Source organism: Panthera uncia, chromosome A2 (genome assembly GCF_023721935.1).
Source record: "Panthera uncia isolate 11264 chromosome A2, Puncia_PCG_1.0, whole genome shotgun sequence".
NCBI classification, from domain to species: Eukaryota; Metazoa; Chordata; class Mammalia; order Carnivora; family Felidae; genus Panthera; species Panthera uncia.
Genome location: NC_064816.1, coordinates 573469 through 600787, shown reverse-complemented (window position 1 = coordinate 600787; position 27319 = coordinate 573469). Strand labels below are relative to the sequence as shown.

Here is a 27319-nt window from a genome sequence, read left to right as displayed (position 1 = left end):
CCCCCCCCCACTTCCCCCTCCCCGCTCGGCCCGCTGGCTCGGTCGCCATGGGAACCAGATTCTTCAGGGCTGGGAACACATGCGCCTTCTTTGGCCTTTTCGCTCCCCCTAGCACCGGGGGGGGGGGGGGGGACAGCTACCTCCGGGAGTCGTGACTTGGTAGTCCCTGAGCTCCGTGCCTCCGCCCCCCTCCACGGTCCCTGTACCGCTACCGCGGAACCAGCCTCTTGCGCTGGGGCAGCCCCTTCCTCTCCCGTGAGGGGGCAGGCAGGGCTCCTGGGTCTCGCGGGAGCGAGCTGACATCCTCAGTTTCCCTATTCCTCCTAGGAGTGCTTCCCCTTTTCCGGGCAGGCTTCCCGGCCAGCTCGCCGGGCCGGCCCCACCGGCTGGGGAGGTGGTGGAGAGCAGACGCCTCCCCCGTTTTGAGCAGGGGGAAACGGAGGTCCCGGGGTCGATCTAAGCGGGGTGGGGGCTGCCCCGGGGCTCTCCTCCACCTCTCCGTGAGTCACCGCCCCCCTGTGGACTCTTACTCCCACTCCCTCTCCCTGGGAGCCGGGAGGGAGAGCAGGCGGAGGAGCTGGTCTGAGCACGCCCTGTCCCCCCCCCCCCCAGGCCCCTCCTCCTAGCTTCAAGATGCAGCCCACGCCCACCATGGCCACCGCCGCCGCAAGCACCGCCGCCACGGCTGCCCTGACCTCGAGGTGGGACAACACCACCAGCAGCCCCACCGTGAGTGAGGGGGCCCGGAGTGGGGCTGCTGGGCGGGGCGGGCTGGGCCGGGCCTCCGGAGGCCGCCCCCAGCGGTCCTGACCCCTGCCGGCCCACAGGCGGAGCCTGACCCCATCCTCAACAACTACGTGCTGCTGGTGGTGGTCCTGTCGCTCTTTGTCGGTGGCACTCTCGTGGTGCTGTCCGGAGTCCTGCTCCTGTGCAGGCGCTGCTGGGAGGTCCACCGGCGCTTCAACAGGTGTGCAGCCCACCCAGCCGTGGGGCCCCCCTGGGAGCGCCAGCGGGGGGTGGGGAGGAGGGGGACGTGCGCGCCGGCTTGCGCTTGCTCTGCGGGCATCCGGGGGCCTGTGTGGGGCCGGGTGAGCGCGGGCTGCCTGGGCTGCGGCTTGGCGGGAGGAGCTCGGGCAGCACTGTCTGCCTGCCCCGTCCCACCTTGGGGCCCCCCGCGGTCTCTCCCCAGAGCCATGGAGGAAGCAGAGAAGACCACCACCACGTACCTGGACAGCAGCGCTCATCCAGCCCAAGGTGCGGCGCCCCGCCAGGCTCTGACCCCTGCCCACCTGCCCGCCCTCCTGCCCGCCCCCTTGGGCCGCCTGACCGGCTGTGTCTGTCTGTCTCCCCCACCAGACTGGGCGCAGCTCGATTCCGACTCATCTCTGTTTCCTTAGAGCCCGCGTAGGTGCTCACAGGCGCGTGCTGAGCGAGTGAGTGTGTGAGCGGATGTGTGAGTGCCCACCTCGCCCCTGCCCCGTCCCAGCGCTCAGTCGGGCCCCACCCCTCGACCCTTCCCCGACCCACCCCCCAGCCGGTCGCCGGTCCGGCACCAGGCGAGGCCCGCCCGGGGCCCACCCTCTCGGCTCTCCTCGCAGACCCTGACTTCAGGGGGGAGGACCCCGAGGGCCAGGACGCGGAGACGGAGCGCTTCCTGTCCACCAGCTCCACGGGCCGCCGGGTGTCCTTCAACGAAGCAGCCCTGTTTGAGCAGAGTCGGAAGTCACAGGACAAGGGGCGCCGGTAAGGAGTGGCGCAGCACGAAGGGAGCCAGTCCCTGGGGAGGGGTGGGAGCCTGATGCCCTGCGATTGGGCTCCCTGGGAGTCGGGTCCTGCCTTCCGCCCCCGACCCCAAACCAACAGGGACGGCAGCAGGGGCGGGCTCGGGGGTTCGGGCTGAGCACGGGGGGGGGGGGGGGGCCGGCTGGCGTGGTGACGGGCAGGCGTGCCGGGCACAGGTACACCCTGACGGAGGGGGACTTCCACCACCTGAAGAATGCCCGCCTCACCCACCTGCACCTGCCACCCCTCAAGATCATCACCATCCACGAGTGCGACTCGGGTGAAGCCAGCGCCACCACCCCCCCCCACGCCGCTGCCACCCCCAAGGCCAGTCTCGCCATATTCCAGGTGAGTGTGCGGGCGGCCGCCAGCCTGGTGCTCAGCGGGCGGGACACCCACCCTCTGGGCTGGGCCCCGCACCTCGGGACAGGGAGGGGGCGCCTGGCCGGGGTGCACAGAGGGCTGTGGGTCCAGCGCTCCCCCTCACGGACCCGTGCTCTTTGACCTGTTACTGCTTCCTCCCCCAGCCCCCGGGGAAGGCCCTCACCGGCCGCTCTGTGGGCCCCAGCTCCGCCCTGCCAGGTGACCCCTACAACTCGGCCGCGGGCCCTGCCGACTTCGAGATCAGCCCCTTGGCGTCCAGTGACTCCGGGGAAGGCGCCTGGGTGAGGGCCCCCGAGCGGCCCCTCCCCTCCCTGCCCCACTCCAGGACCGAGGTCAGCCTGTGGCCTCCCCCCTGCCATGGCTTCCCTTGCTCCTGCCCGGTCCCCCTGCGTGGGAGGGAGAGGGGCCGGCAGGGCGTAGAACACGCGCGCGGGGCACTCGTCAGACCAGGGACGCGTGCTCTCGGACACTCGTCCTCAGGAGCCGGTCTGTCCGGGGCTGGGGACCACAGAGCTGCCCAGCGCCTGGCTGAACCCCTGAGCTTAGTCCAGCTGCCACCCCCCCCCGCTGAGAGCTGTGTGTTCCCCCTCTGCACTGGGGGTGGGGAGGGGGGAGCGCAGAGCTGCGGCCCAGGCTGGGGCAGCACTGGGAGGGTCTTTGTGCCTGACCGCCTCCCTCCTTCCTTCCAGGCGGATGCAGGCGCCCGGAGCACCAAGCCCGTCGGGTCGGGGGCCACAGGGGGACCCGAGGAGGCAGGTCCAGGCTCCGGGGCAGGACCTGTCCTGCATTTCTTCACCCGCCTGCGGCGCCACACCAGCCTGGACGGGGCCAGCCCGTACTTCAAGGTCAAGAAATGGAAGCTGGACCCCAGCCAGCGGGCATCTAGTCTGGACACAAGAGGTGAGCGGCGGCCCTGGGTAGAGACCCGGGCCCGGAGAGTACAGCCCCGGGCAGCCTTACAGAGCGAGGTTCTGCACAGGGAGGGGTCACTGCTCCCCAGGGGCCTCGGGCTCCTGCCCCGGGCTGGCCAGCAGCACCCCTTGGCCACTGGGCATCTTGCCCCAGGGCTTACAGCTGGTTGGGCCGTGCGCTCTGCTCCAGTAAAGCAGGGGCACCGTCAGACCACGGCAGAGATGGGTGAGCTTTTTCTGCAAGCTGCGCGACCGTAGCGGTTTTGGATCCGTGGTCTGTCTGGCCGGGCAGCGTGGGAGCAGCCACAGACCGCGTGTCTAAGCGAACGCAGGGATGGGCCGGTGCGAAACGGTCTTCAGGATGATAGGTCGTGGGCCCCTCTGGCCTGCGAGCCGTAGTGCACCCACCCCTGAACCAACGCGGCAGCTCTTCCCTCCTGTAGACCTCTGGTCTCCTGGAGCCCTGGCTATAGGGCCTTCTTATCCTCAGCCCAGAGCAGGAGCACGTGTCGGGGGTGGGGAGGTGGCCACCCTGAGCGGCGGGTACCAACAGGCCCGTGCCCAAGGGAGCTGAGCCGGGACAGGCGGCGCTGTGGAGGTGGGGGGTCCTGGGGTCAGGAGAGCTAGGGAGAGAGCACAAGCCCCTCGTCGGGGCCTGGTGCCAGCTAGTGCTGCAGGGGAGGAGGAGCGAGTTCTGGCCGAGGCGCTCCTGGGCGGGGAAGGCGGCCTACTGCACCGCCGTTGGGAGCTGAGACGGAGCCCGTGGTCCCCGAGGGTGATTAGAGTCAGGCATAGGTGTGCAAGTGCCTGGGGCCTGTTTGCCGGGTGACTGTCCCCCGCCCCCCCCCCCCCTTTCCCACCAGAGCTTCGCCTAGGCCCTCCAGGGGGCCCGTGGGTGGAGGTCGAGCTGGCAGAAGAGGCCTCCCCTCTCTCCCCTCGGCGGCCCCCGCCGGCCTGTCCCTCATCCTCCCACGTGTCCCGGCTTTTCTGCCTCTTAGCTCAGCGGCGCCCGCCTCCAGGTGTCCAGTGCAGACCTGCTCCGGCCATGCTTTCGTGGCCAGAGCTGCTTGGGGGTCCCGCTACCGCCACGGCACCTCAGCGCACCCCTGACCCAGGCTGCTCCCCGAGCCCGGGGCCGGGAGGGACTCGGGCAGGCTGACGCGCCTTCCTCCGCACAGGCTCCCCCAAGAGGCACCACCTCCAGCGGCAGCGGGCAGCCAGCGAGAGCACCGAGCAGGAGGAGGGGGACGCCCCCCACATGGACTTCATCCAGTACATCGCCAGCGCAGGCGACACGGTGGCCTTCCCGCCCCCCCGTCCCTTTCTGGCCAGCCCCGCCAGCCCATCCCCCGCTCTCGGCAGGTATTTTGTAGTAGATAGAAGCGTCAGGGGTGGACCCGTGGGCCCCCGCCCCACCCAGTCCCCCGCTAAGTGGCCTGGGGAGGGCTTTCCCCACCCTGCAGACCTATCACATTCTTCCAGCTCCATCGTCCCTCCTGGAGACTGCCTCACTGGGGCCACCTCTCCAGCAAGGACCACAAGAGGGAAACTGGGGGAGACTGGGTAAGGGCAGAGGGGCAGGTGGGGCCCTGGACGATGGCCACAGGGTCGCCAGGACAGGACGCCTGCCCAGGCAGGGCTGCCAGGGGCGTGTGCCTGCTTGGATATTACTGCTTCCTGGTAGAGTCCACGGCCCCGAGGGGTCCGCTGTGGCCTGCTGCCCCTTCCTTCCTGCCCATGTTCCTGAAGGCTGGATGGCCTCTTCTCAGAAATTGTGGCTACTTCTGCCAGCAGTACCCCCTCCCCCAGCCCCACAGACGGAGGTACTGGGGTGGTGAAGCTGCCTGAGTAGTCCCGCTGGGGAGTAGGGGCCGAGCTGGACTCCCGCCTGGCCCCGTCCATCCCAGCCACTTCCTTCTCCGCTGAGGTGTTAGGAAGAGGGGAGCGCCACAGGGGAATGTTAACTCTGTGGGTGCGGCGCCAGCCACCTGCAACGCCAGCAGGTGCTTGGGTCAGATACTGTAAAAAAAAAAAAAAAAAAAAAAAAAAAAAAAAAAAAAAGCCACGATTGAAAGGCAGGTGCCAGGAAGGCTTGGGGTTGATCCAGAAACCACCCCCTGCAACAGGGACCGCCAGCATTTTCTTAAAATCCGCTCTCCGCAGAGCCTGGCCGAGCCTAGGGGGTCCCCACCGGCGCCCACCCTTCCGGACCCAGAGGCAGGGTGGCTGGGGAGAACGTGCAGGGGCGCACACAGCCTTCTTGACTGCTGCGGCCTGGCTTGCAGGCTAGAGGCAGCGGAGGAGGCGGGCGCCGCGGGAGGAGCGAGCCCCGAGTCTCCCCCCGAGCGCAGTGGTGGTGCGGGGCCTGAGCAGCAGCAGGAATCTGATGGTGAGCGGGACTCGGGGCCAGAGCAGGCCCAGACCACCTACCGGGATATCTGGAGCCTGCGAGCCTCTCTTGAGCTGCACGCGGCTGCCGCCTCGGACCACAGCAGCAGTGGCAACGACCGCGACTCGGTGCGCAGCGGCGACAGCTCGGGCTCGGGCTCCGGGACCACCGTGCCCACTTTCCCACCGCCCTCGCCGCCCCCCACCCCCCGGCCGGCAGACAGCGAGGCGGGAGGTCCGCGAAAGCTGTTGCAGATGGACAGCGGCTACGCCAGCATTGAGGGCCGCGGCGCCGGCGAGGACGGGCTCCTCAGCGCGTCCGAGAAGCGCTCTTCCTTCACCAGCGCCGGCCGCACGGCCACTGTGGGCACCAGCTTCGAGGGGGCGCCGGCGCCCACCGAGGCGCCCGTCCGGCCCCGCAGCCCGCGCGCCTGGCCCCGCCGCGCCCCGCGCCGCGACTACAGCATTGACGAGAAGACGGATGCACTCTTCCACGAGTTCCTGCGCCACGACCCGCACTTCGACGACACGCTGCCCTGCGCCACGCGCCATCGCGCGCGCGCGCACCCCCACACGCGCAAGCAGTGGCAGCAGCGCGGCCGGCAGCACAGCGACCCCGGCGCGCGCGCCACGACCCCTGCCCCGCCCGCGGCCCCTTTCGGGGCCGACTCCCGCCCCACGCGCGCGCCCCTGCGCCGAGGCGACAGCGTCGACTGCCCCCCAGAGGGCCGCGCGGGCGACGAACCGGCCGCGCCCGCCATCCCGGTCATCGAAGAGGAGCCCGGCGGTGGCAGCAGCACCTGCCCCGGCTCGGGCCTGTGCGTCGGGCCCCCGGGGACGCTGCTGGACAAGCTGGCGGCTGGCCTCGATGACAGACTCTTCCCGCCGCGCCTCGCCCAGCCCATCGCCACCGCTCCCACACTGGCCGCCGCCGCGCCCACGTCTCCCGACCACAGCCCTGCCTAAGCCCTGCCTCCTGCACCCACCTCGTCAGCTTCTCCGGCGCCGCCCGGGACCCCTGCCACGGGACCCGCCTGGGGCGCGACGCTCCGGGGCGCGAGCGCTGGGGCCGCGGGGCCTCGCGCGCGCACGCGCGCAGGTCTTCTGGCCGCCCCCACGTGCGCGTGCTCGCGTCCTCGTGACACCCTCGAGCTGCCTCTGGTGGGCACGTGCACACGGTCCCCGTTGGGCACTTAGCAGGTGCCCTGTGGCTTCCCAAAGCGCGAGGCTGCAGGGCCCTGGCTCGGCTGGAGGGGGCGAGGCAGGCTCTCCTCTTCGGGCTCCCGGGGAGAACGTTCACCTGCCTTCCACCCTAGACAGCAGCCCCTGAGTGGTGGCGTCTCGGGCACAGAGCACCGGGAGGCGCTCCCGCAGGACCTGCTCCCTGGGGCAGGGGCGGGCGGTGCGGGGCGGCGCATGCGCAGGGCGCCCCTACCAGGACCAGTGGAGCCTTGAGGCGTGTCTGGGCTGCACGCGCTGAAGGCCTTCCCAGGGCGCACGCGCGGGCCCTCTAGGGCCCGGGGCTCCGGAGAGATCGGGGCCGGCCGGCGCCGGCTCTGCAGCCCAGGTCGGGTGGAGGCCGCAGCCGCCAAACCCCTGAAGCTGTTTACCTCACTGCGGCATGTGCTCGCGGCAGTCTGCGCCCCCTCCGAGCAATAAACAACGCCTCGCCGCCACCCCCTCCCGCCGAGTTCCCACGCCCACCCAAAGCATGTGAGTGGGCCGCCCGCCCGCCCCGCAGGTGCACCGTCCAAAGAGCAGCCGGAACTCTGTCATGTTTTAAGACACAAAACCCAAACGGCCAAGGTTTCAAGTTTCCCAAGCTTTATTTATTGCCAAAAGATGGGGCAGCCCTCGCCTGCGGCCGAGTCGCCCCACCCCGCCCCTCCCCTCGGAGCTTCGTGCCGTCTGTGTACCATCCAGTGATGGAGTTTCTTGTGTTTGTTTTCTGGTTGATTATAAATATTTACTGCACACTCTTGCTTAGTTCGGGTTTTCTCTGGGGACCCAGGGGCACAGAGAACTTGGAAAGAGGGTCGGGGTCCTGCGATCAGGCCCCCCGGCTGCTGCACTGGGGAGCCGAGGGCCCTGGGGAGCTTCGGGGAGACCGGTCACCACTGAGGGGACTCCTGTCCAGCGTGGCCAAAGACAGACCCCCTCGGAAGCCCCAGTTCCCACCACCCGACCACCTGCCAGCCGGCAAGACCCGCAGAGCCCAGCCTGCCCCCCCGGGCTGTGAAGCCCATGAGAGGACCACCCAACAGTTCCCAAACACCCTTCACAATCAGCTCAAATCCACCTGCTTTATTTTTTCTTAGAAAAAGGAAAAGGAACCAACCGAACAACAAAGACAAGGCAGCCGCCTGGCTCCCTTGGGCTCTGGGCATGCATCTCGGTTGACGGCCCTGTTCTACTGGCTCCTGCTGTGGCTGTGGTTTGTCCGAACACATCACTAGGTGTGGGAGGCGCTAACGTGGAGCAGAGTAAGAAGAAGTCAGGGGTGGGGCGAGGACCAGTAGTCTGAACGTAAAGTGCATGGCAGGGGCTTCCCTCGGGGCCCGCGTGCCGGCGCTCTCCCTCCTCCCGAGGCCCGGGGAGGGGGCTCAGCACAGGGCTGCAAAGTCAATGAGAGGCCGTGTTCACCGGCCATGAGGGGAAGGCCAGTCCCCAGTCCCTGCTGTCCCCCCAGCCACGGCCCTCCAGGACCCCTGGATTCCTGAGGGGCAGTCGGCAAGGAGGGTGTGGTGGCGGCCTTTCTGGGCAGCAGACGTGGGCCAGCAGTCGATGGGAAGACTGAGGACCTGGGCCGTGGCACCTGGATGAGACGGGCTGCAGACGGGAACAGATGGGTCACTCCTGGGCCAGCAAACACATTCTGTATCTCAGGAGGCAGGGCCCACCCACCCTGGGGCCCGCTGACAGGGTGGGGGAAACTGAGGCCTGGTCACACGGAGCTGTCAGGCGTCCAGAGAGACCAGGCAAGGTCGCACTGGTTTGAGGGGCCACCCTGTGGTTCACTCCCTGCCCACTGGGGTTAAGCACCACCCTCCACAGAGAGAGCCAGGCCTCCCTGAAGAAGCAGTTCTCAGCCTGCCTGGCTGGTTCTGATGCTGGCAGATAAGCACTCCAGGGCCACTTGAGGGGGGGCGGGGGCAGCACCCTGGGAGAGGGCACCCCGCCTGCACCCTGAGCAGACGATGAGCTCTCCTGCACCCCTGGGGCCTGATTCCCCTCCACATACACCTTCTTGGACTGGGGCAGGCGGGAGCAGGAAGAGGAAGTGGAGGAGGCCGAGCGGCCACCGGGGTGACAGCGCGAGCCAAACCCAAGACGTCCCAACCTCCCACCCGGCCACCCGGCGCCTCATACACCTCTGGGCTGAGTCCAGCATCACCCAGGGCTGGCAGAACAGGCGGCTCCCGTGAGGGGCCCGCCTCCTGCTCGCAGATGCTGCTGCCCAAGCCACCCCCCACCCCCGAACCCCCAGCCAGGGTCCTAGAGCAAGTGAGTTCCTCTACCTCTGGCCCAGATGCTGGTGGCGGTGGACGAAGACCGACAGAACGGTGAAGGGCAGAACCGGCCCTGGTCAGCAGTGGTGGGCCGGTGCCCTCGGTGCGTCCCATCCCCCCCGGGTCCCCGAGGCGGCCTACCTGCGGGCGGCGACCCTCACTGCTGCTTGCAGGCCGACAGCCGGCGGATCTTGCTGCTGGCCGAGCAGGCCTTGCGGGTGGGGTTGGAGGCGGCACTGGCCCGGCGCTCCACCTTCGACTTGGCGCTCAGCTGCGCCGACTCCGTGCCGTTCACGCACACGACTCTGGGCGGGCCCCGGCTCTGCCCGTTCTGACTAGCCTCCTCTTCTGGGACCTGTCCTAGGAGGGAGAAGGCGAGTGTGGGCTGATGGGGGCCCAAGACCAACACCCCCAGGGCCCCCCAGCCCGCAGGCTACGTCTCCGCCTGCCTGGGCTTAGGTCCTCTCTGCCCCGCCGGGCTCCTCCACCTCCTGCCCCGCCTGTCCCGCCCCGGCCCCGCCCACAGGGCCCCTCATGTGGCTAGAGGGAGCCCACCGAGGTGGGGGCCCGGCCCACGCTCACCTGCCTGCTCAGGTTTGAGCCGGGTGTCTGCACCAGGTGGGCTGAGTGCTCACCATCCACCCCAGCACACGGGGAAGGGACCGGGGACCTGGGGCACAGGGCCCTGGGCTCGGCCTGTTCGCAGAGGCCACACCAGGCTGGGCCCTCGGGGCTTGGCTCAGGCCAGGTGTGCGACAGGCATCTCTCCCACGAACGCCAGCCTCGACTCCCCGTGCCGGGCATGGGATGAAGAGATCGGGGCCCAGGGCCTGCCGGTCCCTACTCTCAACTGGGTGGCACCAGCCCTTGCTGGCCTCCGGGGAGCCATGGGCCTGGGGCTGCCTGCCTGAGCTGCGGGGGCGGGGGAGGGGAAGGCGCATAGGAGCTGGCCAACCTGCCAGGGCCCAAGTGGCTCATTCAGTGCACATGGAGAATCGGCCTGCTGCCCACAGTCCGCCCTCCTGCGACACAGGTGGAAAGCTGCCCACGGCTGCCGCCAGCCTACCTCTTCCCCAGCACAGAGCCCCCTCTGGGCCAAGAGTCCCACTGCCTGACAGCAGCTTCTGGAACATGGCATCCTAGGTCAGAGCTCCTCACTGCTGACAGGCTCCTGCTGAGGAAAGCCCTTGGGGGGGCCAGGAACCCTGCTCTGATGGAGGAGGGGCCACGGGGGGTGGGGGGGGCGGGGGCAGCTCTGCACAGACCACCGGGAACCCAGCCACCGGCACAGCAGCTGTGGCTGAGGCGGCACAGGACCCGGCCTCCCTGCCCTCAAGGGACTGGGGCACGGCCGGCAAGCCCCCACTCCACCCCAGCCCGAGGCCCGGCACCCAGCTGTCAGGGTGGGCGGCAGACCTCCACAGTGGGGACAGTCCGGGGAGACCGAGGCCAAGCAGCTGAGAGCCTCTGAGCAGAGGCACCCCACCGGGACTGAAGCGAGGAGGGATCTTGGCCCCAGCGCAGCCCACCGCTGACCCACAGGAGGTCAGAGAAAACCCCACTGGTCCTGGAGCAGGACTGTGCTACTTCTGACACGGACAACATCGTCCGGCCAGGCATGTGGCTCCAAGCCTGGAGAGCTGCCCTCGGGTGCGCCCTCCCCTACCCGTCAAAGGCAGCCCCTGGCCTCTCACACGGGCCAAAGGGCACACGGGAGCCAACATACACGGTCAGTATAGTCTGGCGAGGTTCTGGGGATTGGGCAGGGTCCTCACTCAGCCTTCCCGGGACAGCAGACTGTCTACCAGCGAGGGCCCCTCACAGGTTCCTGACACAACACCCCAGCGACTCTGAGAGACAGGACGCCTTGTCCTCACTCTCCACGGGAAACGGAAGCTCTGAAGGCCGGGGCTCCCAGAGCTAGGACTCCGTACACGTCACCTCCCGGGACTCCTGGGGCCCCGGACCCGGTAGGGAAACGGCTGAGCCAAAGCCACAGAAACTCGGGGTCCAGCAGGCGCTGGCTCTGAGACGACCCTGCGGCCGGCCACGACGGGCTGTCACAGAAACCCCAAGCACGCCCCCCCACAGGAGTGGGACCCATGATCCCCGCCCCGGCTCTGGCAGGAAAACGGCGCCGGGCCCACGGCGTTACTGCCCAGTGGGGTCTCCCGGGGGCCCACCCACCACACAGGCCACCTCCACATGCCAATTCTTTCAACAATAGAATCCTCACCCCTGGCAAAAGAGCCAGCACAAAGGGAGACCGGCATCACCCCCACACGCACAGTGTGGCAAACCTTTATGACAGGAGCCGACAGGCTGGCCCCAGGACACAACAGAGCTGTGAGCGCTGTGGGAGGGGGTGGGGGAGGGGCTGGGGGGGGGGGCGCTCGGGCAGCTGCACAGGCTTAAGGAGGGAGGCAGGGGTGCCGAGGCCTGGCCTCTACGGCACTGGAGGGGGGAGCAGCGCTACACTACGCCCCGAGCTGCTCTACGCCCCCGGCCTCAGCTTCCTCTCCAGAAAGGTCTGAACACTGGCTCCTCTGCGTGCCTCTCTCCTCTCTAAGCCCTGCCTCAGACGCCTCCTCGCCACCTGGGGAAGCAAGGCGACACGCGTCAGGGCTGGCGGCCGGGCACCAGGAGGGCCACTGGACCCTCTCGGGCCGTCGGAGGGGCTTTCCCCCATCTCTCACCGCCCGGCGGGACGCGGTCTGCACTCCCCAGAACACAGGAGGGTCCCCTCCGGGGACGTGATCCCTGCTGCCGTGGGCAGGGGCCCCCGGGCCAGGCCGCGAAGCGGCCGCACTCACCGGGCACCGTGAAGTCCTGAGTGTAGACGATGTCGTCCTCGATATCGAACAGGTCCTCGTCCCCATTGTCGTCCGCACAGCCGTGCAGGTCCTCCAGGTAGGGCACCACTGTCATGCCTCGCCAGCGGTCCTTGCAGTCCGAGCTTGGCGGGATGGGCACGGGCTCCTCTGATGGCGGGTGCTTCTTCCGGAACCAGCTGTGGAAGTCACAGGTCAGGACAGTGCAGGGGCTCCCCCGCCCTCAACACGGGGCACCTCCCAACTTCAGGCCCAGCCTAAAAGCCAGGGGAAGAGAGCGGCCAGATAACCCAACCCTGCCCCCCACTCGCTCCCACCACGTGCACCCCCCACTCTCTCACTGTGCGCAGGCCCTGCACCCCAACCCCCGACTCACCCCCACCACGCGCACCCCCCGTGCCCCCAGACCCACCCCCACCACCACGGCCGGCCCCACACGGGACACTCACCTGTGTTGTCTGATCTGCTGTATGGAGAACCTCCTGGCTGGCTCGTATTCCAGCATCCCTGACAGACCAGCAGGGCGTGGGGAGTCAGTGCTGGGGGCGTGGCCCTAGCCCCAGCCCGTGTCAGCCTGTGCCCAGAGGACACCCCCAGGAGAAGGGGTGCGGGCACGTGTGAAGGGAGCCCCAGCTCGGTGCTCCAGGCACTCCCCCCGCCCCCGGCCAGCCCCCCACAGGCCTGGCCTCCACCAGTAGGGCCGGCCCGGGCAATGGGGCCAACACGCAGAGTCCATAACTGCGAACACTGGGTGCGCACAGCCCCGGGCCCCACGAGGCTGCCGGCAGGAAGGTGGACACCAGAGCCGCCGGGGAGCAGGGCAGGCCCGCCGCAGCGACGCAGAACCTGTCCGTGTGCTCAGGGAAGTCAAGCACGCAGGCCCACTCTCTGCTGGCCCCCGGCCGGCAAAAGGCAGGTGACGCTAGCGGTCAGCATTGCTAGCCAGGACCAGACGGACGGTCCCCGAGACGACAGCCGGAGCGAACGGAGGCCAAGAGGGCGACGCGCTGTGGATGTTCGCACAAGGGTCTGGCGCTGGGGGGCAGGTCCCACCCCAGAGCCTGTAGCTTCCACACGGGGGTGGGGGGTGGGGGGGGGGACAGCTCTGAGAGCTCGGCACGTCACACACCCAGAGGACAACTTTGTTCTCCAAACCGCACGGCGATTCGATCTGGAGAGCTGGTCGGACCCCAGGCCTCAGAGGGCCCGGATGGTACTCTCCAGGCCTGGCTGCGGTGCAGGGGCATCTGCAGACCATGACCCCGGGGCCACCTCGGCCTTAGGGCAAATGCCTTGGAGGTGAGGGACCGGACTACTGATGCCCTCTGCCATCTACGTAAGCACCCCGATGGGGGCTATTTCAAGCGCTGATAAAAGTAAGGGCGGTAACGGACCGAGCAAAGGAAGCTTCCTTTAGAGAAACCGCCAACCAGCCACTGCCTGTCAAGAGAAAGTGCGCCGTCTGCCACCTCAGCCGTGTCTGAAATGACCTTCGGTGGAAAAGAAAGCCCTCGTGGGGGGTGAGGGGAGGTAAGAGGGCCATGCTCTGGGCGCACTCGAGGACAAGGAGGGTGGACATCACAACCCTCCTCCAGAGTGCCCAGGAGCTTCCAAGGAGAACTGGGGCGGGGGATGGGGTGGGGGGAGAAGGCCAGGTCTGAGCAGCAGGCGGGCTGGGCCACAGCGCGTACCGGGAACAGGGCAGAGCTGCTTCCCCCGTTCCCAGAACACCCTGGGCTGCGTGCTCAGCCGCCTTCGCCTTCGCGGGTCCTGGGGTGGCTGTCCGGGCAGGGCCCCAGAGGGAGGGGGGCGCCGCACAGGCTGCCCAGCGCTTGGAGTTCGGCCGCTGCAGCCCCAGCCTCGGCCCCAGCCTCGTTTCATCTTAACGTAAACGTAAGCGCCGGCCTGCCTCAGTTATCGGGAAACTCTCAAGAGCACGTGAAGTAACGTGAATCTACTCCTTCAACTGAAGTCACAGGAGGTCTAGAAACCGAACATCCAACGTGAGCCGAGCGTAAAGTCAGTTACACGCCAGAGCCTAAGGACTACAGGCAGAGACAGACCCCGAGGCGCTATCTCGGTGACAACTCTTAGGTACCACTCACACCTGAGGGGGTGCTCTGGATGAGCCAGATCATCACCCACCGGGCCCTGAAAACAAACATCGAGGAACCCCAGGAGGCCAGCTGTGGCAGCCCCGCCCCTTGCGGGGCGGAGGGGAGGTGCCGCCCTGGCCAGGGCCCTGCGTCGGATGCACAGCGCCCCCTGCTGCACAGCCTGGGACACGCAGCAGGAAGAAACCAGCCGGGGGGGGGGGGGGGGGGGGGGGGGGGGGGGGGGGGGGGGGGGGGACAGGCCGGGCATGTGGGGCGTGGGGCTGCAGAGATGAAACCCAGCTCTCCAGAGGCCAGTGGTCTGTAGAAAACCCCCAGGACCCCCAACACCCGCTGGCAGCCCGTTCCCGACACCTCCAGCCCCACAGGTGCCGTCCCGAGGGCCTCACCTCTCAGCAAGTCCGAGAGCGGGGGGCCGCAGTCACCCGGGATCGTGTAGTCTCCCTTCCCGATGTTCTCAAACAACTTGTAGATGTTGTCCCCCTCGAATGGGTACAGGCCTGTCGTGATGTTATAGCTTCGCCCCCAAGGGGAAGGAGAGAGGCCCGGTCAGTTGGGGCCTCTCCTGCAGCCCCAGCCTGGGACCAGCCTGGCACAGGAGCCTTAAACCACCCTCACCTGTAGGGCCTCACACTGGGTGACGGGAATGCTCTGGAATAGGTGGTGGTGGTGGTGGCAGCACCACTCTGAAAACACCAGAAACCACTGCACCGGACACCTTAAAAGGGTGGTTCTTACAGCGTAGGAGTGATCTCTCAACAAAATAAAACGAAACAGGGGAGCCCGGGTGGCTCAGTCGTTTAAAGGTCCCACTCCTGATTTTGGCTCAGGTCGTGGTCTCACGGTTCGGGGGACTGAGCGCCGCGTCAGGCTTTGCACTGACAGTGCGGGGCCTGCTTGGGACTCACTCTTTCCTTCTCTCTCTCTCCCTCTGCCCCTCTGCTCTCACTCCCTCAAAAACAGATAAATACTTAAAAAACAAAAATAAAACGAAATGAAACACCCATGTCGGCCGGCAGCCGCCCTGCAAGAGGCAGGAGGGAAGGTTCTGGAAAGTTAGGGCCTGCCCTCTGTGGCAGGCACCACGCTGACCGCTGCTCACGCAGAAGTGCTCGGGGATGTGCCCCGAGGGACGGACGAGCAGAACTGGGGGACACGGTCTGAGACTCCTCCGGGGTGACGGCGTAGAGTCAGGACAGAAACACTTGCTTCGAGACAACAGCAGTGGCCCTGGGGTGTGAACCGGGGCAAACGTACCAGTACGAGCCCTCACGACCGAGGAGGAAGGCCCGGCTGTGTGCACCCCCAACACAGCTAATCCCGAGGACCCCACAAGGCGGGGAGCGGCCCCCTCTGCTCCTACCCACAGGGGGCTTCTCATCTTGGCACCACGGTTTCTCTGGCACTCTGGCCACCCGGCACAGCCCGGGAACGGTGTCTGGGGGACACGCTAGGAGGGGCGGTTCTAGAAGCCTGAAGCCCAAACAGGCCTGAGTCCTTGGTGGGCACAGGAGGGGCCCCTGGCGGGGGTGAAGCAGGGGGACCGAGGCCCACAGGCACTTACAGAGTAACCCCAGCCGACCAGATGTCCACCTTAAAGCCAGAGAAGGTGTCCAGGCCGTTGGCGATCTCAGGGGGCTGGAACGCTGGGGAGCCCTGGCTCGTCCGGCACGTGTCGTCCTCGGCAAAGGGGTGCAGGGCCTGCAGCATCGCCAGGCGGACCTCAGGGAGCAGCCCCCGCGGGAGCGCCCCCTCCTGCCCCCCGGGGCGCTAAGGGAGGCGCACCAACCTCGGCCACACCCAGGTCGGAGATCTTGAGGGTGCCGCCCGTGGTGAGCAGCAGGTTGCCTGGCTTGATGTCCTTGTGCACAATGCCCTGGCTGTGCAGGTACTCCAGGCCGTCCACCAGCTGGCAGAAGTACCTGGGGGGACATGACTTCTGTGACCTGCCCCACCAGGAACCTCGATCCTGCCCCTCGGGTCCCCCTCGGCACCGGGAGTGACCCCGCGGCACCAGAGACATCGGGGCCCCGCAAACAGAAAGGACAGGATGGGCGGCCCAGCAGGGAACCAGAGGGATGCTGACCAATCGGAGCCATTCCTGGTCCCACCTGGGGAAGGCGAGGAGGGCTCCCTGGCCCCCGCTGCCGCCCCACTCCAGGCAGCCCTTCTCTGCGCTCCCCATCGGCCCGAGGGCTGTGCTGTGTCCCCACAATCACTCTGCCTGGACGTGACCACATGGCCCTAAAGGGGCCCCTTGGGGCCAGGGACCCAGGCTCACTCTGCCAGCTTCCCCTTCCCTCACGACACAGGCCGGCAGCGGGGCTGGAGCGGTGTGACTCCCCAGGAGGACCAGCTGACCCGTGGCAGTTCAGGTCACTGTCCTCGGCCTTTCAAGGACCAGGAGGTCCCAGAGTCTCAGGCAGCAAGCCCACCAGGGTCGGCAGACACAGCCGCTGGGCCGGGCAGGCTGCAAACTGGGCCCCCGAAGCTGAGCTTTAAAACACACTGGAGCGTTCATCTCGCCGGTGATCAGAAAAACTCGTCTGAACGCGGGACAGGCCCGAGTGTGGGTGACCCCACGGGAGGGGGGAGCCACGGGCCCCCGCGGCGAGCACTCACCCGTGGGCCTGGCACACGGGGAAGCGCTTCTCGGGCACGCTGTCCAGCATCTCCTGCATGCCGCACACGCAGTACTCCATCACCATATACGTGCGGGGCTAAGGAAACCACGGACTGACAGGGACCGCCACCCCAGGCAGGGCCTGCCCCCTGGGAACAGCCAGCCAGACGCTCGCGGGAAGGGTTTGGGGGAGAAGACCCCAACCGCGCCTGACGACCTGGCCGCATCAACAAAGACAAGCGGTAGTGTGCAGAGAGATCGCAGAGCCCGTAGGGCGCCTCTGCCCCTCCGCTGACCTCCCCAGGGTCAACCTGTGGAGGTCTGTGGTCGCCTTGTCTGGGCTCAGTCCTCCGGCCCACGAGAAGCTCTCAACACCCTGAGGGGCTCCCGCCTCATCCCTCGCCCCACAGGAAGCCCCACACCAAGAGGAGACAAAGCTTGCAGGGCAGGAGGGAGGGGCGGGGTGGGCAGAGGGGAGGGAAGCCTGGGGGCCGCCAGGCCAAGCCGGAAGCGGCTGTGTCTCAGGCCAGCAGGAGAGAAGGTCGAGGCCCCCCGCCACATCTCCCCCAGAGGTGGCCCAGAGTGCACCATGCTGGAGAGGAGCCACGTGCTGGAAAGCCTGCCACTCTGTGCCCAGCAAGTCAGTGACAGACGCCTTTGTGGAAAGACATCAGTCCCTTGGCTAGACCTGAGGCCCTTCCCCCCACCTGCCCCCTAGAGCTGGAGCCGGCGGGGCGGGGGGGGGGGCATACCGCCCTGAAGACACAGGGCCCGCCCCCAGAGAGAAAAGGGCAGAGCCAAGGACCGGCCCAGTGAAGCACCCCTGCAGTGACACTCCCCGCCCCGCCCCACGTCCTACCCTAAACAGAGCAGCCGTGCAGGGCAAGGTGCCCTGCGGCGGGAATGCCAGACGCAAGGAGAGCGCCCTCCACGAGGCCCCCGGACTTAGGGGTGGGGCCTGGGACCCCGTACTCCCAGCCCAGGGCGCAGGGCGGAGGGAGGGCACAGCACCCTCACAACCGAAGATTGGAAGACACCATGCGGACCTGGCAGGCGGCACTAGCCGGACAAGGCCGCCCTCGGGCTGGTGCCGCCCCGGCAGCCCCCCGGGGTTTGCCAGCCCAGCACCCAGGGTCGCCGAGGGAGGTTTGGGGTCCCCAGGCCCTACAACTGCGCTCGAGCCTGCAGCCCCGACCCGGCGCTCGCAGAGGGGCCGGGCGACCAGAAGGATATATTTTTTGCTTCTCTTCGTTGTACAACACGTCCACCAGCTGGATGACGTTTTTGTGCCGTAATCTCCTCAGAAGCTGGATTTCCCTGAAGACGTAAAACAGAGGCGTCAGCGGAGCCGCCAGCGAGAACGGCTCAGAACACCCTGCTCCCCGCTCCGCTCGGCGGGGAAGGAGAGCGCTTGCCCTGGGGGCGCCGTGCAGGGGTGCAGGGGTGCAGGGGCGCAGGGGCCGCAGGCTCTGAGGCGGCAGTGAGCAGCCACCACGTGCAGGAGCCGGGGCTCGGTTACATGGCAAGGCCAGGCCGTGACCGTCCCCGCCGCCCCGCATCCCTTCCGCGCCTCTTGGTGGGGACGAAGCCCCGGGCGGTGCGCCACAGCCGAAACGTGCCCGCAAGGCCCCCTTGCTCTCCCTGGCGCCCCGCAGCCCCTGGGGAAGGGCAGAGAGCCCAGGAGACCTCCGCGGCTCCCGTCCGGGCACAGGCCCCACCAGAGTGGACGCCACGGCCCACCCGGCGCCACGCACGCCCCCGGCCCGTGCCCAGCGCTGCCCGCTCTGCGGACGGCCCCCCGACGCCTCACCTCTCCGGGGTCTGAACGGGGGGGGGGGGGCCCTCACAGCCGGCAGGTACAGGGGGAGCGGTCGGCAGCCCCTCGGGAGGCCGCCGGCCAGCAGCCGAACCCACGGTGCCACTCCAGGTGTGTGCCGTGCCCGCGAGAACTGAAAACACGTCCACACAGAAGCCTGCACCTGCCTGGCCAGGGCAGCGCCGGCCACACAAACCTCCAAGCCGGAACCACCCCAGTGTCCACCGCACGCTCGTTATGTCCACAGACGACTGTGCCCACCGCGCACGCGCACGCGCACGCCCCTCAGGCGCGTCCACCGCGCACGCGCACATCTCTCAGCCGCGAGCAGGAGCGAGGCGCCCACCCCCGCCACCCCCAGGACGGACCCCGGACACATGACGCTCAGGGAGGGAACCCGACACGAGAGGCCACGCGGGGTGTGAGTCCCCGTGTGTGAAATGTCCAGAACGGGCCCGTCCACGGACAGGAGGGGGGCTCGTGGGGGCCGGGGGCTGGGGGAGGGGCAGGGAGTGACTGCTGACGGGGACCTTTAGGTTGCTTTAGGGTTGCTCTAGGGATGACGAACTAGATGAGCGCGTGGCGGGTGCCCATCCCCACGAATACATTAAATGCCATCAAACCGTACGGAAAGTCTAGGAGGTCCTCAGCAGAAAGCTCAGGCACGGGCTGGAGAGCCCACCGTCCTCACAGACCCTCCAGGGGGCCTCTCCTGACAACACCCCCCCCCCCCCCCCGGCAGGTCCTCTGCGGTGTGATGCCTGGAACCACCCAGGGCCCAGGACTCGGCGTGTGTGCACAGCCCCGCACCCCAGACCGGAGACCCCAGACCCAGAGGCCATCGCCTCACAGAGCAAAGCACAGGCTTGCAGGCACTTCCCCCACAAACTCACCGACCAAACCCTGTCCCCACGTGCCCACCCCCCACCCCTCCACCCCCCGCAGAGTTCTGGGCTCAACGAGATTTCTACCCTAAATCCCTCGTTTTCCTGTTTTTCCACAGTATCCCTACCCGTCTGACTACTGAGGCCCAGGGATGCTGCACATATAGAAATACACACAGAGTGGGAGGGAGAGGGGGTGACAAGCAGAAGCCGGGGTGGCCCTGCTTGTACCCTCTGAGCCCTGCGGACTTACTCTGCCGTCCCTCCCGAGCAGAGATCAGAATCCCTTTTTATCCCCCCGAATAATTAACGCAGGGTGTCTCCCCCTCGGCACTTCTAACATTCTGGGCAGGTGGCTCTCGAGTGGGGGCGTCCTGGGCACTAGTTCAGTAGTATCCCCGCCTCCCCCCCCCGCCCCCCACCACTCCTGACAGCCACAGACGTCCCCAGACAGGGCCCACTGTCCTCTGGGGGTGGGCGGTGTCAGGTGAGGGACGGTGCCCTGCTGTAAAGGATCAAGGTCCGTGACGAGCAGGAGCGGAACCTCAGGCCACCCCTGTCCTCGCCTCTGAGCCCCTCTGGGCCAGCACGGGGCATCCCCTGGAACTCAGGCCTCATCTCCCTCCCTCAGCCCTTCCTCCACCCCCTCCCCCCTCAAACCATCCCACTCCCCTGCCTGCCCCAGCCCTGCTCCGTGTGTCCAGAGGGACTCTCTGCCCACTGGCCCATCACCCTCCATTTCTACCCAACAGGCACAGGATGGCAGCAAATACCCATTTATGGGGGGGCGGCCGACCATCAGCCCCCAGCCACCAGCACAGCGGTGCATGGCCTGGGAGACAACCGTGCCAAAACGGGAAGGATGTGCAGTCTTGTCTACACCTGCACAAAACCCCACTGGCAGGACACACGCCAGCAGACCCCTCTGGGGTCACCGCCAGGTGCTGCCTGGACTCCTGTCAAGGGGTCGGCAGCCCAGGTGGATTTAGCAAAAGGGGCAGGAGTGAGACAGCCCCAGAGGAGAAGGGCATCCGTACACGGCGGGAGCTAAGTTAGCAAGCCCTGCGTGCCCGGGGGGGACCGACGGGGTCAGCCCCAGAGACAGACCCCGACTCCTCCAAGCTCTCGCTTCCTGGGACCGCACACAGGACTGGGAACAGTCAGCACAGACCACAGCACCGGAATGAGATTCTCCAACACATCGGGATATCTCCGGTCAGCTGCCTTCACTACGGCCTGGTGAGTCAAATGCTTCCTCGACCTGTCCGTGCTACCCTCTTGGCCCTGGAAACTTCCTCAGGGCCCTCTTCTTCATCCAAAGAGATAGCTTCAGGTACCTGCAACGTAACTAAAATGCATGTGTTAATGGGGCACCTGGCTGGATCGGCCGGTGGACCGTGTGACCCTTGATCTCAAGGTTGTGAGTTCGAGCCCCATGTTGGGTGTGGCGCCTACTTAAAAATAAATAAAATAAAAATAAAACCCATGTGTTGAGACCAGGAGGCCTTTCCTTCTTCCAGCCAAATGGCGGCCACCTGTAGGGGATGTGGGGCAGCAGGACCGCAGCATCTACAGCAGAGCTCCACGCAGACACGGGGACGGAGCCCGGGACCACGCTTCTAATCCCACACTGAGAGTCAAGGGGCCCCGGGGAAGCCCACCCCAGGTCCTCACTGATAGGAAGGCGAGCCCCCCGCTCTGCATTGTCCTCGCATGCCTCCCCCTCCACCCACCGCCATCAGGATGAAACCACCACCCAATGTCCATCCTCTACAAGATGGTCACAGCACCAGCTCTGAACCGAACCAGAGGGCAGCACCCTTGCCTCTGCAGTGAAACAGCTCAACACTCCTACTCCAACGTCCAAAAAGTTTGTTCTTAAAAATAAAAGTCCACACTCTGACGTAAACAGGCGGATCCACCGTGGGCATGCTGGGCTGTCCACTTGTTTGTTTGGTTCACTGTGATCAAAGCACTGCGAGTGAGCACTCGAGTCAGTCACCTTATCTCTACCAGGAAAGGACGGACACAATGTCAGGCAGTCCCCGAACAGAAGGGGCAGTCCCCGAACACAGCTGGCAGCGGCCAGAGCTCCAGGACAGAGAGTGCAGGAGGAGGGCACGCCAAGCCATCTGCCCAGGGACCCCCGAGCGTCCTGGGGGTTCCTATCACCTCTGTACTTTCCGTGTCCCCTACAGGTTACATCGTGGGTCTAAACACAAAGAAAAACAATGTGTAAAGAAAAAGGAAAGGCGAGGAGCTCAGCCCGGATGCAGGAAGTGGAGGCAGAGGAAGTGGTGCCTTCCGCCCCCCCCCCCCCCCCCCCCGGCTCAGTGCCTGTGGTCACAACCCTCCCCGCCCCCTCCTGCTGCCTGGGACCTGCCCAGGGTTGCTGCCCAACCCAAGTGGACTGCTTAGCCGACTTGTCGATTAACTGGAGGAAAAACCGAATGAGGGTCATAAAGCCATTCAAGCTTACAGAGGAATGGAGAGTCGCTGCCTTCACAGTCACGTCGGCCCCAAACAAAACACACAGTGACAAACAGGCCCACTGCCTTGAGAAGCACCGGCTCCACGCATCCCTGAGCGAGGCCCGCGCGTCACTCCCCTTCAGATGAGGAGGGGTCCGCTGGGCTCCGAGGGGCAGACCAGGGGCCATGGCAGCACTGGCAGAGGGACACTGAGCAAGATCCCGTCACCTCTCAGCCCCGCTGTTGATGCTTCTGAACGCTGTCCCAGGAGGGAGACTAAAACAAGGGGAAGTTGCTCGTAGGACGGTACACACACGTCCCCAACAGCACGACTCACAGGAGGCGTCAAGTGGACACGACCTGAACGCCCCACCGGCAGGTAAGTGGACAAACATGACGTGGTCGATCTGTACACATGCACGTCCCTCAGCCGCGAGCAGGAGCGAGAGGCGCCCACACCCGCCGCCTCGCGGACGGACCCTGAACACACGACGCTCAGGGAGAGAACCACCCGACACGAGAGGCCACACAGGGTGTGAGTCCACGTGTGTGAAACGTTCAGAGCAGGCTCATCCACAGACAGGAAGGGGCTCGTGGGGGCTGGAGGAGGGGAGGAGGATGGCTGATGGGCACCGGGTTGCTTTCGGGGAGGCGGACCGTTGCCCCAGCCACGCAGCGTTGAGAGTTTCACAATCCGTGTAAGTATTCAATGCCACCGAATCACACCTCATCACCACCAACGTCGGTGTGTGAGTTCCGTGTCAATAAAGCTGTTCGAATAAACTGCAGTCCAGCCACATGGTGGGCCCAGAATAAAGGGCGGCTCTGCCAGCGTCCCGTACACCGTGAGGCCTGGCTCGCGACCTACTGCCCCAAGCTCCCGCGTTTCAGAATGAGCCCCGCACCAGGGAAGGAGCGGACATCCAGGGAGGACGCCAGGACGGTCCCTGTGAGTTGCAGTGGACGGACCACGCCCTCCCGAGGCCACCTCTGGCAGCCAGCCAGCCGGGGGTTAAAGTGGAACCCTTCCCGACACGGGGCGGGGCACCCCAGCAGACGCTGGGACCTTGTCGAGGCCGCCTGGGACAAGACCAGGAGCCGACAAAGTCCAGGGCTCTGATCCTGGACACACTACAATCCCAACCATTCACCACCCAGATCCAACTATCTGCCAATCACCGCGAGGCGGCCCAGCCTGGAAGCCGGCGCCTGCCTGCGTACAGAGCAGCCGCCCTGTGCCGAGGACCCGCTGCTCCTGGGGCTCACTCGGGATACGGCAGCTGGCTGGATGAGACTGGCTGCGGAGGCGGGGGACCGGCAGTCGGGACGCAGCTCGTCAGAGGCACACACGCTCCCTTTGACCCCAAGACTCCACTTGCGGTGACGTGCCCTTCCAGCACCCTTGCACTTATCACGGCACGTGGCAAGAAGTAACTCGCCAACGTGGCAAACAGAGCCACCAGCACCAGGTGCGTCGGACCCGGCCACGGAGCCCTGCCGCCCCAACAAGACCACCACCGAGACGCGTAGTGGAGACCCGACGACTGGCAGGGGTCCGAGAGCCACAGCCTGAGGGGCAGAGTGACCACCCCGTGACCTTATACGCCGACTTTGTATGCCGGTAAGCAGCAAGTGAATTTTATGATCCCAAACATCTGATGGAAAAAAGCCCACAAGGAACATTTTGTGGCGCATGCGACTCTCCGGAAAGTGAGTTGCAGCGTCTGTCGTGGTCGTGGGCACAGCCAGTCAGCCGCGCACCTGCTGCCCGCAGCTGCCTTCCCGCGGCTCCAGCACGGATGCACAGCGGTGCGCAGCCCAGGAGACAACCGTGTCAAAACGGGAAGGATGAGCAGTCTTGTCTACACCTGCACAAAACCCCGCTGGCAGGACACACACCAGCAGATCACGCCGGCTGCCCCCGGCGAAGCGGGAGAGAGGGAGACCCCACCAAATACCTTCTTCCCAGCTTTTACAGGTTCAATCCATGTGATTTACTGCCCGTTAGAAAAACAATACCACTCGCTTCCTAAAAACGATCAGGGTATATAAAAAGTGCTTGAACAGGTTTAAAGAAAAAACGCAAAAAAAGACTTGATGAGATCACAGATGACTCTTTCTCCTACTTGATGCTTTCTGAAACTTTCTCACTCTATAAAAAGAACCTGTTAGTTTCTAGAAACAAGAAGGAGAGAGGAGCCAGTGCAGACCCCGGGCGGTCTTCCTGGGAGGAAGCCACATGACGGGAGGGCCACCCCGGGCCACCCCCCCCACCTTTACCACAGGCATCATTCGTTAGGAAAAAGGCTTCTGATCCACGCTGGGACTCCAGAGCTTGTCTGGACGGTTCCGGACACTTCACTCGGAGAAGAGCTGTTGGGGTTTATTAAGCCTCTCGAAGACAAAGGAGCCTTTTTTCCCCGCAGCCGGCTGGCAGCATGGCCGGCCAAGGAGTACAGGCTTCCCCATGCAAGGACACCCCTCTCCTTCCCCTGAGAGCCGGGCCCTGAGCTGATGAAACGGGCACTGGCACAGGGCCCCACAGCTGGGACACCTTATGCGAACGGCCAAGCCAGCTGGGGACCCCGAGCCCCTCCACCTCCCTGGCCTCGGTTTCCCCCCAGGTTCTTCTCAGGGACGCTGCGGGACCGAGCCCCTTGCAGCCCCAACACGGCACGCTCACGTGTGTCCACAAGCTCTTGGGGCCCCGACTGGCCATTCAGGAGTGCGGAGACTGGGACGCCGGGCTCAGCAAACCCCGCCCCCCCATCAGGTTCTGGTGGTTCGTGTCTCCCACAAGTACAAGGGAGCTCTCGGAGGTGGTGGAACGCCCTCTAACTTGACCTTGGGTGTGTGCATTCGTCAGGACTCACACTGCGTCTGGCGGACAAGTGTCTCTACGACACCTGCACCGTGCCTCAGCAGAGCGGGCACTCGCCCACCGCAGCACCACCCCTGTGTCCCAGCAGGGGTCCGCGGAGTCCTGCGGCCACCAGGAGCCCCAGGACAGTCAGCAGGGTGGGCGTGGGGGACTCTCGCCACGGATCAGTTGGTGCCAGAACGCAGCCCAGGCCCTTGAGAGGGACTCTGGGAACCTCAGGGTGCTGTTCCCAAGAGGCTGGGGGGCCACAGCGGCACGGAGTCCAGTGGCCAGCCCCAGGGATGCTCCGTGGACCCGTGCCGCCTCCAAGCAGGAGAGCTCAGCCGCGGGTGGGCCCTGTTCCCCAGACACAGCAGGGGATGAGGAGAGGAGCCAGTGGGACAGAGATGGACCCTGGACATTGGGAGAGGGGCTGTGCCAGGAGTGGGATCCAAGAAGCAGGAGCCCGAGTGCAGCCCCACACCCCGCAGGAGTGCTGGCAGGCTGAGGCCACGCAACCCCTAGGTGCTTCTGGCTTAACGAGAAAACACCTAGAAGGCAGCCGTTGAATGGGGATTCCTGACTCGGGGGTGAAGGATCGCTTGGACCTCAGGAGGGTGCCGGTGGGGCCCCCCCCCCGCCTCAGTCTCCCCCCGCATGCAGGTGGCCCCTGTCCAACCCCATGTCACAGGTAAGAGACTGGCACAGAGAACTAGGGCATCCGGCCATCCCTTCTCCACGTCCACAGGCCGGGGCATGAAGACCAGAAGAAGGCCTCATCGAAATACAGCCCGCCCTGGCTCTGGACCACACTGTCCAGAGGCCGGGCACCAACACGGGAGCCAGTCCGGTCTCTGTCCTCAGCCCATCCATAATTTCACCACACCCAGACCTGGGCCGGCCCGGGGCAAGTGAACACAGCTCAGCTTCTGCGTGAGAGCAGGCTGGGCCAGGAAGGGGGAGGTGAAAGCGGACAGAGGAGCAACACTTTCCAGGATGGGCCTGGTGGGAGGGCCGACACCGGGACGTCCAAGGTCATCAGTCAGTCCTGCCACCTGGCCTGTTAGATAAACCCCTTCTTGGAAACTGGAGGCTGGGAGGAGCACGAGCCCAGGCAGGGTGGGGTCCCAGGGGCTGGCAGCTGACAAGAGGGGCACCTCCTCCTGAAACCAGCAAGAGGGATGGAGACACGGCTCCCACCATCTGTGGGGAGCCTCCTGCATGCAGACTCCGAGACCTCTGCAAAGCCCAAGAGCGGACAGGAGCCCGGGAAAGTCTGGATAAAAAGTTTGCCAGGACCTGGGCTGATTCCTCTCCCAGGGAGTCACCTGGGCTTGTAGTCACGGATGCATCTAGTGTCACATCCCAAATGAGCAAGAAAGGGCTAAGTTACCCCCTGCTGACCGATAAGCCAGTGCAAACAATTATTTTTGGCAACCGCAGGGCTCCCCTCCAACAGGATAAACAAATCGCATTTCGCCCGGCCCTAGTAACAGCTGCACGCTGCGCAGAAAACCTGCTGGTGGCGGCCAGGGCCGTTTAGGAACACGGCGTCTCAGGGCCAAATAAACATTGGCTGGTTCCATTGGGCACCTAAATTCTTTGGACAGCTGGGGGGGGGGAGGCGCGCCCCCCTCTGAAAAAGGCTCTGACACCGCATCCTAAGAAACGGGACACCCGGCTGCAACAAGCCGGCCTGACTTCGTTAAAGTAACAAAGCAGGTTTCCACCGACACCTTCCCTGTCAAGGAGGACACGGGAGCTGAGGGGACAGGAAGGAAGGGAGGAGGAAGGAAAGGAGAAAGGGAAGGACGGAAGGCGACCACCCTCGCTGGCCGGCCGCTCGCTGACCCAGGAAGCCCACACTTACTTCTTCACGTTGGCCTCCCCATTGGGGATCCTTCGCAACTTCTTCTTCTTGAGGATTTTGACGGCTCTCCTGCAGAGCGTCTCCGAGTCCAGCACCTCCTTCACCTTGCCGTAGGACCCCTCCCCCAGCAGGTCCCCCATCAAGTACTTGCCGATGAGCTTGGCCCGCTTGCGACGCGGCTGGTAGATGACCTCCGTGGAGTCGATGCGGTGGATGAACGTGTCCATCCCCACGGACATCAGCTCCCCCTCTGTAAACATGCCCAGCTGCTGCGGGTCGGCCACATCCATCCTGGACTCTCGCGGGCGGTCCCTTTATCTTCCTTATCTATTCCCCCGGAAGAGCGGTTCTTCCTTTTGTCCCCCTAAAGTTCCCTTCTCCAAGGGAAAAAAAAAAAAAAAAAAACGCAAAAAACAAAAATCAACAAAAAACGCAAAAAACAAAAACAAAAAAAGGGAAATCCTTCTTCGAAAAGAAACGATTGTACTAGTCGTGAGTTCAAGAGGCGCGCCTGGCCCAGAACCCCGGCACCCGAGGGTGCGGAGGGTCGCAAGTCTGGGTGCCTGCCCGCCTCGCAGCTTCGGGTCGGGCCGGCGCGTCCACGGGGGCCCTCAGGAGGCCGGTGGGGCTTGCAAGTGCTAGGTCATCCTCCAGGGACTTTAGACCCTCGGACAAACACCGCTGCAGCCAAACCAAGTCTTCTCCGGGACGGGCATTACCAGCGGGTCGTGGCGCGCGCCCAGAGAGGGCCCCGCGGCGGCCGGCCGGCCCCAGGGCCCCAGGCTGGGCAGCCGAGCTTCGCTGGGGGCCGGGCGCGCTGCTGGGGGCGGCTCCCGGCGGGGCCCGCCGTCCCGGGGGCCCGCGGTTGCGGCAGGT

The 27319-nt window shown here is 65.9% G+C and overlaps 2 protein-coding genes across 7 annotated transcripts; one reads left to right on the top strand and one right to left on the bottom strand.

Moving 5' to 3' along the window:
- Positions 1–41: 41 nt before the first annotated feature.
- Positions 42–6609, top strand: CBARP (CACN subunit beta associated regulatory protein). The gene is made up of 9 exons (XM_049639491.1): positions 42–729; positions 828–967; positions 1190–1254; positions 1599–1743; positions 1959–2130; positions 2310–2447; positions 2856–3066; positions 4256–4439; positions 5363–6609. Exons 1-9 carry the CDS (start codon positions 634–636, stop codon positions 6429–6431), a joined length of 2220 nt encoding a protein of 739 aa, XP_049495448.1. The 5' UTR covers positions 42–633; the 3' UTR covers positions 6432–6609.
- Positions 6610–7754: 1145 nt separating this feature from the next.
- On the bottom strand, positions 7755–27186 carry STK11 (serine/threonine kinase 11). 6 transcript variants are annotated; one of them, XM_049639493.1, is made up of 10 exons: positions 26444–27186; positions 17776–17859; positions 16542–16631; positions 15709–15841; positions 15484–15620; positions 14309–14436; positions 12255–12312; positions 11788–11984; positions 9116–9334; positions 7755–8294 (listed from the first exon to the last, which is right to left on the bottom strand). In XM_049639493.1, the coding sequence occupies exons 1-9, from the start codon at positions 26731–26733 to the stop codon at positions 9132–9134; spliced, it is 1320 nt and encodes a 439-aa protein (XP_049495450.1). In that variant the 5' UTR covers positions 26734–27186; the 3' UTR covers positions 7755–8294; positions 9116–9131. The 6 variants fall into 6 exon arrangements, with proteins under 6 accessions (XP_049495450.1, XP_049495449.1, XP_049495454.1 ...); XM_049639492.1 differs by lacking the exon at positions 26444–27186 and adding an exon at positions 18353–18687; XM_049639496.1 differs by lacking the exons at positions 7755–8294; positions 26444–27186 and adding an exon at positions 18353–18687 and having other exon boundaries at positions 9220–9329.
- Between the last annotated feature and the right edge of the window lie 133 nt (positions 27187–27319).